Here is a 13,848-nt window from a genome sequence, read left to right on the forward strand (position 1 = left end):
CTTTTGTATTTCAAAAATTCCCTTGTTTGATAGACCAAGTGTCCCAGAAACTTGAATAAATTCTGAAAACTCTACATAAAGCAAATGGTGCTGAATGTTTTTTAATGTATAGAGGCAGAGATGAATTGCTTAGTCTCAAGATTAAGTGATTGTTTTAATTTTACTATTACTATATTTCCTGAAACAATGTTTTTATTTCCTACTAATAAAAGGTTCCTGAGAACACCACACCCGAAACTAAAGGAAAAGCATCTGGTATGCTAGGGTCAAACAAGGTTAGTTGTAGAAGAGCAGAGCATGCTTAGCCAGAGAACACACCTAGAACATTTGTCTGAGGTAGAGACGGATTCCAAATAATTACTGAAGGAGCCACGTAAGGAGGGCCGTATCTCGTGTTGTATATCTGTCTAGGACAGTGTGCAAACGTCTGTCCTAGCTGGTTCTTATAAACTGTTTCCTTACTGCAAACAGTAAGGAATTTGGGGAACAGCTGCATACATTGTTCCCTGGGAACAGTAAACAAGAGCAGTATGCACTGAGATACGGAACTCTGTCAAGGTATGAGAAATTCAAGAGTGGGAATAGCGAACGTATATGGGGACACTGCCAGTATCAAGTACATAAAAATAAAGCTCTGGGGTCCGTCAGGGCTGCAGTTCTGCACCGTCTCTGTCTGTGTCTGTTTTGTGCTGCAGTCAGTCCTGTATTGTCTCTGTGTGTGTCTGTTTGGTTCTTTGTTAATTCTCCCTACTCAGAAACCGCGGCAATTACACAGCACGTTTATAGGTGAAACACATCAGCAGATACTTTAATTATTAACATGACACAGGCTACTTCTAACTTAAATCTGGGTCCCCAGCAATTTCCAATAAACAGATTTTCAAGAACTTTAGCCCTAGATTAGATTACCAACCTTCTCCCATATCTACCAACAAACTGAAGTTTCACCAAGTCTTCTGAAACAACTTTTCTAAATGATGTATTTATGTAACAAATTTAAATACCTAGACACAAATTAAAATATTTACTATCTCCCAAAATAGAAATAAAAGTGCCTCTTTGTGACTGGCTTACAGAAAACCTTTTTTCTCCTGTTACGTGTTTTAGTAAATTCCAAATTTTCTACAATGAGTATATTAAATCTTAACAATTAAGAAAACTAATGGAAAAAATAAAAGATGCTGCCAAGTGCATTTCTTCACTGTGCTAGATAAGAAATCAAATCTTATTCCTCTCCAATGGTAAAACAAGCTCAATCAGCTTCTTACCCGGTCTAATGAAGACATTTTCCACGGATAACATGGCTGCTATTGGAAGTAGTAGATCTTCACAATCCAGAGAAGCAGCCTTTATTACTGCACATGTCAGATGCGGAGGGAGAGGAAATTCCACCATAGATAAGCCCAACCTGGTCACATGCCCACTCCTTAGCATAAAGAAAAAGTTTGTGAGTCTTCCTACTTTGGAAGAGTTATATAACTCAAGTCTTTTGAAATCATTTCCAGAAATTCATTCAATATAAACAGTGAAAAAAGGAACACAAGGGCGATAAATATGCCCTTCTTGTCAGATGCCTTACTATACATACAACAGCCACCATATGAAGCAGAATAAAGTAATAAAACATTGTGGGAGGAGGTCAGATGCTTAGACACCCTCTCTGGAGGCAGACTGCTGTCTCCCCCCACACCACAGGGGTGGGCCTACTCCCTGCTGCTGGAGACAATGGATTACTTCTCCCTAAGGCTTGAGAATATTATCTTGGTTCCTGCAGGTGGAGTTCTCACCCTGCCGATAATGGTCTATCAGTTGAGCCAGGGAACAAGTCAAACAGGCTCTGTAACATCCAAAGTTAGGCTGCCATCCTGTATCTAGGATCCACCCATCTTGCCGCATGTATACCCGGAATCCCTCCTCTTCCTATTGCGTGGGTACCCCTAGGTCACTCCCTCCCATTACTGCATTACCTATAGCACAACCCCTTCCTGTGATGTATGTCTTCCCTTGTAATTAGGGGGCTAGCATGCCCCCAGAGAATATAAAAGCCTTGGTTAGCATTAAAGATTCTCTTTCTCCACGTGAACCACCAAGCGGGGTTGAGGTGAGCATGCTACCATGAAATGTGTCCAACTCCATTTATTTCTATATTTCTCTTCTATCTCTCATGCTCTCTATAACTTTACTATAATCTTTATTATCGCTGTACAATTGCGCCTACCAGACTGGTAATGATGTGCTAGGGGCTGGCTTCCCTGGCAAAAGACTTTTTTTTTAAGATTAAAATATTAAAGGGCTTTTAAAACGTTCATGGAAAAGGTAATTAAAAGAATGGAATTTCCCCCCCAAATAAGGTACTGTAACATAGAGGAAGTCACTGAAAAAAGGGATGATGAAAAAATATCCTATCATCTAACATCACACCATTATGAGAAAAAAGAATGTGGGCTTTCTTATTATCCTTATGTACTCTGTGTATTATTGGGCACAGATACAGTACTCACACATTACTATATAACACCAATATTAAACCAAAAGGTTTGTAAGGTTTTATGGAACAGTTTTAAAATTCAGAATTATAATAAAGACTGAAAAATTCTAATTCCAGGTCAAACAGTTACATACAAATAAATAATTTCCTACCAATAAAGAAAGGTACGGAAAACTCTACTCAAAACCAGATTTGTTCCTGTGGTTGTTTTTTTTACCTGTCAATAGCATCACACTGGTAAAGTTGTTTAAGTGCTTCCAAAATGAGCCTCTCATTAGGTGGATCCAAATATGGGAATCTGTGTGTTTAAATGAGTTGGAATGAGAATCTATTCTATCAACAGTGTAAGGATTTTATGCAGACTTGATGAAATTTTCTTTAAAATGTTTTACTTCTCCTATTTTTCAAGTTCTCTTTTTAAAAACAAAACAACCCAAGATTATGGTCAGCATTCAGCAAAGGAGGAAATGCTTCTTTCTGAAGCCTCTCTCTTGGATTCCTCCTAACTGGGACACTTGCATCCTTCCTCTCTGTTAATTCTACCTCATTCCTCACAGCCAATGTCATCTACTCTGCACTATTACTCACTGCCATCAAGTTGATGTTGACTCATAGTGACCCACAGGCCACGGTAGATCTGCTCCTGTGTGTTTCCAGGATTGTCTTTAAGGGAGTAGAAAGCCCCGTCTGGTGGTTTCAAACTGCTGACCTTGCAAACTGCAGCCCAATGCATAACCATTACACCACTGGGGCTCCTACGCTCACCTATAGTTCCATAAAAAAATTTTTCAAAACTACTTTGAAGAGAACAACAAAATGTTTTTAGATAAAAGGCAAAATATTAATCCAGCCATATTTGCTTTATGCATGCATGCCTGTAAATGTATTTTCTTCTAAACTATCTGAAAGCAAATTACAAATATAATGCCACTTCAAACCCAAAATGTTTAATCAAGCAGCTTCTAAAAATAAGGATTCACTTATATAACCATACCATTAATAAACAAAATTACAAATAACATTCAAAAAGCATAGCATAATAGTATATAACAAAGCATGAATATACATTTTTAAAATTTGGAGCAACAATTACTTATCACCTACAAAAGGTTATTTGTTACACCTTAAATGTTAAATTACGGGCACAATTTCTCATAAATAAACCATAGTGGCTTTTACATTAACACTACAACTTTTTTTAGTACCAAGGAAATAATGTCTAAAACCTCAAGACAAATTAATTGATGGTAGTTAGGTTTTCTCTCATTATTTCCAAGTCTGTCTTGTTCATCACGTTTTTCTTATCTATACTTGTTCTTGCTTTGGTAGTTAAAATGAGGAAGGGACACACCAACATGTGTGATCATGAAGGGCCAAAGGGATCAGGCTTCAAACACGAAAGGCAGGGGGGGGCGGGGGAATCATATCCTCGTCAATGAGGGTGGCATGTGATGGAGACCCAATGCCCATCTCTAGACAACTGGACATACCTTGCAGAGGGGTAGTGGGGAGACGAGTCACTTAGGGTACAGTATAGCAATAATGAAACCCACAACCTTCCTCTAGTTCTTAAACGCTTCCTCCCCCCAACTACCAGGACCCCAATTCTGCCTTGCAGACCTGGTTAGACCAAATGATGCACAGCAGTACAGATGGGAATTGGAAACGCAGGGAATCTAGGACAGATGAACCTCTCAGGACCAGGAGTGACAGTGGCGATACCAGGTGGGAAAGGGGGTGTAGAAAGGGGGAATTGATCACAGGGAGCTACATATAACCTCCTCTCTGGGGGACGGGCAGCAGAGGGGTGGGTGAAGGGAGACGCCGGGCAGTGTAATATAAGACATAATAATAATTTATAAGTTATCAAGGGTGCATGGGGGAGAGGGGAGGAGGAAGGGAGAGGGAGGGGGGAAAAGGAAAATGAGCTGATTCCGGGAACCCAAGAGGAAAGCGAATTTTGGGAATAATGAGGGCAACAAATGTATAGATGTGCTTTACACAATTGATCCATGTATTGTGATGAATTGTATGATCCCCAATTGATTAAAAAAAATGGGGAAGGGAAAGAAAAGTATTATTTAAAAAAATAGAGACTATTTCCTTTTTGACACTTATGAATACAATCTGCCCAATATACTGTGCCTACCTCTGCTTATTCTACACAGAACTGAGGAAGAATGAAAGTTTCTACTTTCTCGGGCATTCTGGGAACTTGTAGTACCTGGCAGGTGTTAAGATTGAAAAATAACCAAATGTAAATAAAACTAAGTAATTCTTGTTTCTATTTTTCTGATATGTACTCACACTCATTAGAGGCTGCTGTTAAATCTTTCAGAAAATTAATTTTAAATTAAGTTCATCTGAAAGCTAAGGTTGAAAAATAACCAAATGTAAATAAAACTAAGTAATTCTTGTTTCTATTTTTCTGATATGTACTCACACTCATTAGAGGATGCTGTTAATCTTTCAGAAAATTAATTTTAAATTAAGTTCACATGAAAGCTTTCTGTTTAGCAATTTAGGTTTCTTCTAGTGGCTCTTTTCTTACTCTTTTTTTGAAAATAATTTTATTGGGGGCTCGTTCAACTCATCACAATCCATACATCCATGCACTGTGTCAACCACATCTATATATTGTTGCCATCATTTTCAAAACATTATCTTTCTACTTGAGCCCTTGGTATCGGGTTCTCATTTTTCCCCTCCCTCCTCATGAACTCTTGATAATTTGTAAGTTATTATTTTTTCATGTCTTACAATAACCGATGTCTCCCTTCATCCACTTTTCTGCTGTCCATCCCCCTGGGAGGGGGTTAAATGTAGATCCTTGTGCTCGGTTCCCCCTTCCTCCCCCCACTTTCCCTTTCCCCTTCTGATATGGCTACTCTCAATATTAGTTTTGAGGGGGTTTATCTGTCCTGCATTCCCTGTGTTTCCAGTTCCTATTTGTACCAATGTACATTCTCTGGTCTAGCCAGATTTGTAAGGTAGAATTGGGGTAATGATAGTGGGGAGGGTGGGGGGTGGGCGGAGGAAACATTAAAGAGCTAGAGGAAAGCTGTATGTTTCATCGATGCTATGTTGCACCCTGACTGGCTCGTCTCCTCCTCGTGACCCTTCTGTAAGGGGATGTCCAGTTGCCTACAGATGGGCTTTGGGTCTCCACTCTGCACTCCCCCTCATTCACAATGATATGATTTTTTGTTCTGATGATTGATGCCTGATAACTGATCCCCTCGACACCTCATGATCTCACAGGCTGGTGTGCATCTTCCATGTGAGTTTTGTTGCTTCTCAGCTAGAGGGCCCCTTGTTTATCTTCAAGCCTTTAAGACCCCAGATGCTTTATCTTTTTATAGCCGGGCACCATCACATTTCTTCACATATGCACCTGTCTTCAGCAATGGTGTCGGGAAGGTGAGTATCAAGGAATGCCAGATAATAGAACAACATGTTCTTGTGTTGGGAGAATACTTAAGTAGAGGCTCAATGTCCATCTGCTACCTTAATACTAAACCTTTAAATATATGTACATCGATCTATTTCCCCATTGTCATATATATATTTAGATATGTACATGTCTATATTTAGACTTCTATAAATGCCTGTTGCCTCCTAGTTCTTTTGTCTATTTCCTTTTACTTTCCTCTTGTCCCACTATCAATTTCGGCCATCATTAGTGTTTCAGTAATTCCTCTGCTCCATTGTCCTTGATCAAGCCCTACCAGGCGTCCTACACCCTCCTTGCCATTGATTTTAAATCACTTGTTGTTCCCTTGTCCCTGGTTTGTTAACACCACCACCACCACCACCTTTCCCTCTCCCATGTCCCCCTGGAACCATGGGTCCCATTGTTTTCTCCTCTGGATTGTTTATCTCGCCTCTCTTATCTAAACAGACCTCCAGAGATAATAATATGCCCCAAAACAAGACAGAGCAAAACAAAGCAACAAAAGAAAACAACAAAAAACAAAAAAAGCAGAAAAGCCTATAAATAGTTCAAGGTCTGTTTGTTGACCTTTAGGAGTGTTTTCTGGTCAGGTCTAATGGGGTGCCACGCCCTGGCCCCAAAGTCTATTTTTGGTACTCCCTCGGGACTTCCTTGCTCTGCTCCCTTGCTGTTCTGTTGCATGCCCTTCGTGTGTTTAGCCCGGTGTGGTGCGGTCAGATTGGGCACAATTCTTGCACTGTGTCTCCAGGGCTCTTTCCTTTCTCATTGGCAGCATTTATGGTAATAGTTACAGTTTAATTTATTATATAATTTACTCTTTCTAGGATCTGTATTTTCATTTAGGAAAATTTCTAGCTTTATGATCATAATTATCAATATTTTTGAAAGTGGGCTTCCTTAAGTAACAACACATATACACGTCTCATCACCTCCCTACAGAGTGACAATCTCGGAAACTCACAGGGGCAGTCCTCCCGTTCTACAGGGTCACTATGAGTCAACATCGACTTGATGGCAGTGGGCTTTTGAGCTTACTTCACCGAGAATGCACGGTCATTTTCCCTCAAGGTTCCCTCATATTCCTAGCCAAATTAAAATTGCAAGCCCCTATAAAAAGACTCTACCCTGCATAACAATTGACAGTTAACATTGGACTAATTTAACACTTGTTTTAGTCTTCACATCATGTGCATAAAGTTTATCTAATATACCTAACTTAAGCTGATGAATGCAAAAAATGACTACAATATTATGATTCTGTCTTTGATAGGGCATTTTACAATACTGGACATAAAAATGCAAGCAAAAATAAACACAAAAAAACCCAATTGATAACTGGAATTAGGGTCACTTATATATTCTTATCATGTAAACAGGGGGTCTAAATAAATATCAGCACATCGTAACCTGTTAAGGCAAGGTTAAAATAGCAGTAAGGGACAAATCTCAACCTTTGATTTTGGTTTGTTTGATTCTAGAAAAGTCAGTCTAGCCTCAACTCTACAGGAAGATAGGAGTCAAATTGTTTCAAAAGAATTCTTGAGGAATACCCTGGCTCCACTGTAGAGAACGTTTTCCTTTTTTAAGAGGTGTCTACATACCTTATAACATCGTGTATGGCAAGGCACTTTAAAGTCAGAACTACAGATGTCAAACTCGTTCTCTTAATCTCAGGGATCACATGATCAGGCATACACTGATTCCAAAAGTCTTTACTGTAGATCCGGTAGCATTTTCCTGAGGAAGTTCTACCCGCTCGGCCACTTCGCTGCAGCGCCTCGCTCCTTCAGAGCAAAGAAAGGTAAAAAAAAGTCCTCAAAATGTTCTGTGGGTTTCTCAAATAATTGACTTCTTCTCTCCAAACCAGCTAGAAGACATCTAGCCAACTGTTAGCTGAACAAAAGATTTAACGAGGAGACTTACTTTGAAATTGGAACCACTTCCAGGATGTCCAACCCTAATCTGGGGTTGTGATTTAATTGTTTTACAAAGCCACCATCTACCACGTATCTAAGGAGAGTGAAAACAAAGTAAGTTTCTAGGAAAGAAGGAAAAACTTCATTTTCAAGCACTCTGGGTCTTCTCTTCTACTCAAATCCGATTATATCACGCCTTCTCTGTTACGTGCACGAGGAGAAAGAAGAGACGGGCTGTTCCCATAAAGACCGACAGCCTCGCAAACCCAAAGGAGCATTTCCACTCTGTACCAGAGTCGCCAGGGTCGGAGTTGAAGCCACAGTGGGCAGTTTTGTTTTTTGGGGGGTGGGGGTGGGGAATAGAGATGTGACAGTTAAGTAACTGGAACCTCCATAACAGTGCTGGTGTGAATTGAAAAGGGCAGCTCCTCAAAAAGTTAACAACAGAATTACCATATGACCTACCAAGTGCAACCAAGGAACTAAAAACACATATGTGGACAAACACTTGCACATAAATACTCACAACAGTCAGTACTACTCAAAGTAGTCAAAAGGTAGAGACAACCTAAACAGATAAAGGATGGTCCATCCACACTCACAATGGACTAATAATCAGCCACAAACAGGGATGCAGTACTGATACATGCTACATGAAGGAAGTTCCACAACGTTAAGCGAAGTGAAAGAAACTAGACAGAAGAGGTCACATGTGATGTTATTTATATGAAATACTCAGACAAAATAAACCCAGAGGAATAGAAAGTAAACTGATAGAAGCTGGGGGAAACGGAGAGGGGGAGTAACACTCACTGAGTGCTGCTGTGACTGCTGAGGTGATACACAGTGGATTTTCGACCCAGGAGAACAGCCCCGCAGTATTTCCCAGGCTGTCATCTGAGCAGATCACCAGGCCTTTCTCCCACTGTGCGACGGAAGGAGTCTAAGCTGCCCACCTTTCAACTGCTTAACCACCACACTACTGAGATTAATGAGAATGGGGCTATTTTGGGCTGCTGAAAATGTTTTGGAACTAGATAGAAGTGATGGCTGCACAAAATTGTGAATAAATATACTGCCAACACATCGCTTGTTTTAAAATAGTTAATTTTATTTTATGTGAAGTTCACCTCAAAAAAACCCCAAACAACATGTAATCTAACTTCAACTTATCTTCAACATAGTATTTTAAGACAATTAAATAGAAAGTAAGTGAAGAAAACTAAGTTAAAAATAGCAGATAGTCTATCATTCAAAAAAGGAACATTTGTAAACACCCTATTTAAAGACCTTGCCTTTGTTAGAAACAGAAAATTACAGGTCAATTTATTCAGCAAAGATGCTCCCGCCAACAAAGCCCACATGGAAGAAGCACACCAGCCTGTGCGATCACGAGGTGTCGAAGGGATCAGGTATCAGGCATCATCAGAACAAAAAAATCTTACCATAAAGGGGAGAGTGCAGAGTGGAAACCCAAAGCCCATTTGTAGGTCACTGGAGATCCCCTTGCAGAGGGTCTTGGGGAGGAGATGAGCCAGTCAGGGTGTGATGTAGCAACGATGAAAAATACAACTTTCCTCTAGTTCCTAAATGCTTCCTCACCAAACCCCCTGGCGCCCACTATTATGATCCGAATTCTACCTCGCAAGTCTGGCTTGACCAGAGGATGTACACTAGTACAGATAGGAACTGGAAACACAGGGAATCCAGGGCAGATGATCCTTTCAGGACCAGTGGTGTGAGTGGCCATACTGGGAGCGTAGGGGAGAGTGGGTTGGAAAGGGAGAACCAATTACAAGGATCTACATGTGACCTCCTCCCTGGGGGACGGACAACAGCAACGTGGGTGAAGGGAGATGTCAGACAGGGCAAGATATGACAAAATAATAATTTATAAATTATCAAGGGCTCATGAGGGAGGGGGTGTGGGGAGGGAGGGGAAAAAATGAGGACCTGATGCCAGAGGCTTAAGTGGTGAGCAAATGTTTTGAGAATGAGGGCAATGAATGTACAAATGTGCTTTACACAATTGATGTATGTATAGATTGTGATAAGACTTGTATGAGCCCCTAATAAAATGATTTTTTAAAAAAAGCTGCTCCCCTTTAGTAAAGCCATTGTTTTAAAAATAAAGAAAAAAGCAGAGGAGATTAAGCTTCCTCTCAGACCAGGGTGGTCATTATACCCTTAAGAAATATACAGGATCTTGAAGACTCAGGTCCAGTCTTCCAATGACAGACAGATTTAGAACATAAAATAGATTGGGTAAAAGATAAATATCTAAAAGGGATGTGGTTCATCATCTAAATGAACTTCACATGAGCTGTCACCCCAGATAAAAAATTTCCATATGTTTCTCTGGAATTAACTCTAAAATTTAATGGCATCATTTATATTATCCGAAAAAGATATGAGTTCTGCATGACAGTTCATTTTCATAAAAATGGGTGGGGGAGACAGCGAAAGACAGACACAACACTTCCAGATAAACATATTCTAGCTGAGCAATGCTTACTCTAGCAACCAAGTGGGACTGCAAGGTAAGCAGGGTATATATGTTCTGGTAATGAGGCAATAAAGACGTGGAAACCCATAATCTCAAATTTGGGAAGAGAACGTTTCAAGTTACCAAGTAGTTTAAAAATGTTAACAGAAATACAATTTGCACTTCTGACCTCAATTTCCTGTTCACAGCAATCAAATAATTACAAGAAAGGCAGGTGATTATAAGTTAAGAAACTTAAAAGTAAACAAGAAATTAGTAGAGAGCACAGAGAAATAAGCAATAATTAACTTATAATTAACTAAGTAGCTTCCTTGGCCTTAAGAAGAATGTCCACAGCTGTACCTGATTCCATCTATTGTCAGAGATGTTGCAGCAATATTGGTGGATATGACACATTTTCTAATACCAGGTGGAGGTGGCAAAAATATTCTCCTCTGCTGATCTAAAATAGATGTAAAGAAAGCATGCTAGTTTACAAGATGCAGCTGCCAAATCGGGGTTCAAGAACTCCTTTTTCATGAGGTTTTGTTTTCACCTCTCTAATTACCTTCAAAGAACCCCAGTGGTGTAGTAGTTATGCACTGGGCTGCTAACCGCAAGGTGTGTAGTTCAAAACCAAAGCCTTCTCCTCCCATAAAGAATTACAGCCTCGGAAACAGTTTTACCCTGTCCTATACGGTCGCTGGTATTGCAGTGGTTAATGGTTAGGCTGTGATACACATGATTGGCAACCCACATCACCAGCAGCTCCGAGGGTGCCTTCTCCTCTTGTAAATACTTACTGTCTCAGAAACCCTAAGGGAGCCACTATGACTTAGCACTGATTCTAGGGGAGCGAGTTTTTGTAGTTGCTTTTAAATAAGGTCACTATGAGTCAACATCGACTTGATGGCAGTTTCCTCACCTTTCACTATTAAGATTTCTAGATCCATGGAGCTTTGGATTACTGTTGCTGAAAGAAATCCTACAGTGGGTCCTTCATCTAGTACATAGACAACTTTGAGGAACTGTGAAGCTCCTCTCTAGTGAAAAGCAGAAAATTGTTCTCAGACAATTTTAGAGTTTCTGGAGACTTATCTGTTCCCCAGATTAAGGCATTTTCTCTGCCTTAAAAATCAGTCAAGTTTTTTATTTTGGGAGTTGGTGGGAGTGCCTAACTCATGACTCTCTCTCTCAAGATCTCCTCCACTTTTCCACTATCCACGCATTCTGAGGGTTGGGCCTCACCAGCAATGCTTACAGTATGTACCTTGCTTATCTGGCCATCGTTTACAGCACAAGGGATGCACATCTCCCCCAGGCTGGTCAATCAGATTCTCCTGTGAATTTAGGATAGGGTTCAAAAGATTGTCAATTTGAGTGGGCTGGTTTCTTGCAAAGAGGAAAAATAAACCTGGGAACCACCTAGGGGAGTGACTAATGTACATAAAGAAGAGAAAGTTAGTCTAAGAGAGGAAATAATGAAATCAGGATGAGGATTGGAAAGAGTATTTCTAGGTTCTCAAGCCACTGCCATTGAGTCCATTCTACCATGGTGACCTTGCAGGAGATTTCCACGGATCTAACTCTTCATAGAAGCAGCCTGCCTCATCTTCCTCCTGAGGAGCAGCTGACCATTCAGTTAGCTGCCACACACTTAACGCCTCCATCGCCCATGAACTTTTCTAGATTCCTACCCCCTACACCCAACTCACTGCCAGGGAGTCAATTCTAATTCATAGCGACCGTACAGGACTAAGAACTACCCCTTCAGGGTCCCAAGGCTGTAAACCTTTATGAGACCAGAAAGTCTCACATTTCTACAGACGGGACCTTGGGGGGAACAATCCAGCATGTAACCCATTATGCAACCAGAGTTCCTTCTGCAGTAGTAGAAAGATAGGCTTAACCACACTTCCTTAGGTTAAGAGAACAGGGCAAATAAGGTATAAATGTTTACAATGAAATGACTACAGGAGGAAAGGAGGTAAATGAAGGTTGGTTAAGGACAGATTCCAAGGTATTCTGGAAACTGTTGTATTAGGAACAGTAGATGAGTAAGGGGATTGGGAAAAACAGAAAATTGATGTTTAAAATGGAGGCTCAGATAATATGGGCAGGAATTGTCTAGGATGTAAATATTTGAATACATGGTTAAAGTACACTGAAGGCAAAGGTCACATGAGCCTAAGCTGTCAAGGAATTGCAAAGTGAGGGAGCATGGTGGCTCACCAATGTCAATGATCTCCATAGTCCGGAGTGATCCTTTCAGGGAGTATACCAGCCAATCCACTGGAGTGGGAAATGAAATATTAGCATTTCTATTTTTCCTAACATGCCTTTAAACATTCGTATGTGTTTGTTACGGTGCGTGTTTAGTACAGTGGAGTCCTGGTAGTACAGGAGGTGTGAGTTGGGCTGCTAACCTCAGCAGGTCGAAACCACCAGCAGCTCCACAGGAGAAAGAGAAGGCTTTCTTTTCCTATAAAGAGTTACAGTTTCAAAAGCCTGCAGGGGCAGAGCTACTCTGTCCTACAGGGTCACTATGACTTGGAACCGACTCAATGGTCATGAGTCTGTTTTTTAAAAATATATATTTCATAAATGCCTGGCTATTGTTTGAATTCCGACAGAAAGGTGGAAAATTCACCTTTTCAATGTCAGCAACCTCAAATTGCTTTCTTATAACCAAGAAAAGTCAACAAAAATGAAGTAGAAAGCTACTTTTATGTGAAATGTTATACAGATCTTTATATTCCCAATACGTGGAGCCGGACCAAAGCTGAACTGTTGTGACCGAAGGAGGAGCACAGATGAAGAAAGGGAACGGCGCAGATGAGCAGCCCAGCTTCAAAATCATGGCACTAAGTCAGGGAGGAAAGTGGCTCGTCTGAGATTTAGAGACAGATGGGCAAATTGAAAAAAAAATTCAATAATGTTTCAACTACTGAACATCACTTCTAAATTAATTTCACAAGTAGAAGAAACAAAGTGCTATAAAGGCAACTTTTGGAAGCCTATCCATGCATTTTGATATAAATACAAGGAAGAATTTTATGTAGATCCATTTCTTCCTTTCAGAGTTGAAGAATGTGGTGACCAGCAGGAAGTGCTTTCTTTGTTTTTAAGTGTATCTTAGAATTAGCTCATTCCTTCCAGATGTCCAAAGGAGTAAAATGAGCAAAACAGACCCTTCAGAATTGTCCTTATTCATGGGTTCCCCATGTAGGAATTCAACCAATCACTCATTGAGAATATTAGAGGAAAAAAGAAAAAGCAATTAAGTGGTCAAAGCATTAGCTCAAAGGCTGAGGGAACATAACGAGCTATTTACATAGCATTTCCTTTGTATGTAGTATCATAATTTGGAAATTTAGAGGAAATCTGGAAAACAGCTACTTGGTCAACTGACTGGAAAAGAATCATACTAGTCCCCATTCAAAAGGTGACCCACCAGAAAGCTCAATGTTCATATGTTCTATAGAATAATATCATTAATATACAT

The 13,848-nt window shown here is 40.2% G+C and overlaps 1 protein-coding gene across 1 annotated transcript in view; it reads right to left on the bottom strand.

The window, feature by feature from the left end:
- The window catches only part of DHX40 (DEAH-box helicase 40), a 56,347-nt gene that overhangs the window by 31,543 nt on the left and 10,956 nt on the right, over nt 1–13,848 (bottom strand). The window contains exons 8-12 of the mRNA XM_004707011.3: nt 10,707–10,806; nt 7,866–7,952; nt 7,544–7,726; nt 2,706–2,786; nt 1,269–1,426 (exon numbers count right to left, since the gene is read on the bottom strand). Of these exons, the coding sequence (XP_004707068.1) occupies nt 1,269–1,426; nt 2,706–2,786; nt 7,544–7,726; nt 7,866–7,952; nt 10,707–10,806 (609 nt within the window). The remainder of the gene's footprint in view (nt 1–1,268; nt 1,427–2,705; nt 2,787–7,543; nt 7,727–7,865; nt 7,953–10,706; nt 10,807–13,848) is intronic.

This window comes from Echinops telfairi, unplaced genomic scaffold (assembly GCF_000313985.2).
Source record: "Echinops telfairi isolate 266 unplaced genomic scaffold, ASM31398v2 ScPeMD7_7458;HRSCAF=8496, whole genome shotgun sequence".
In the NCBI taxonomy this organism is placed as follows: domain Eukaryota; kingdom Metazoa; phylum Chordata; class Mammalia; order Afrosoricida; family Tenrecidae; genus Echinops; species Echinops telfairi.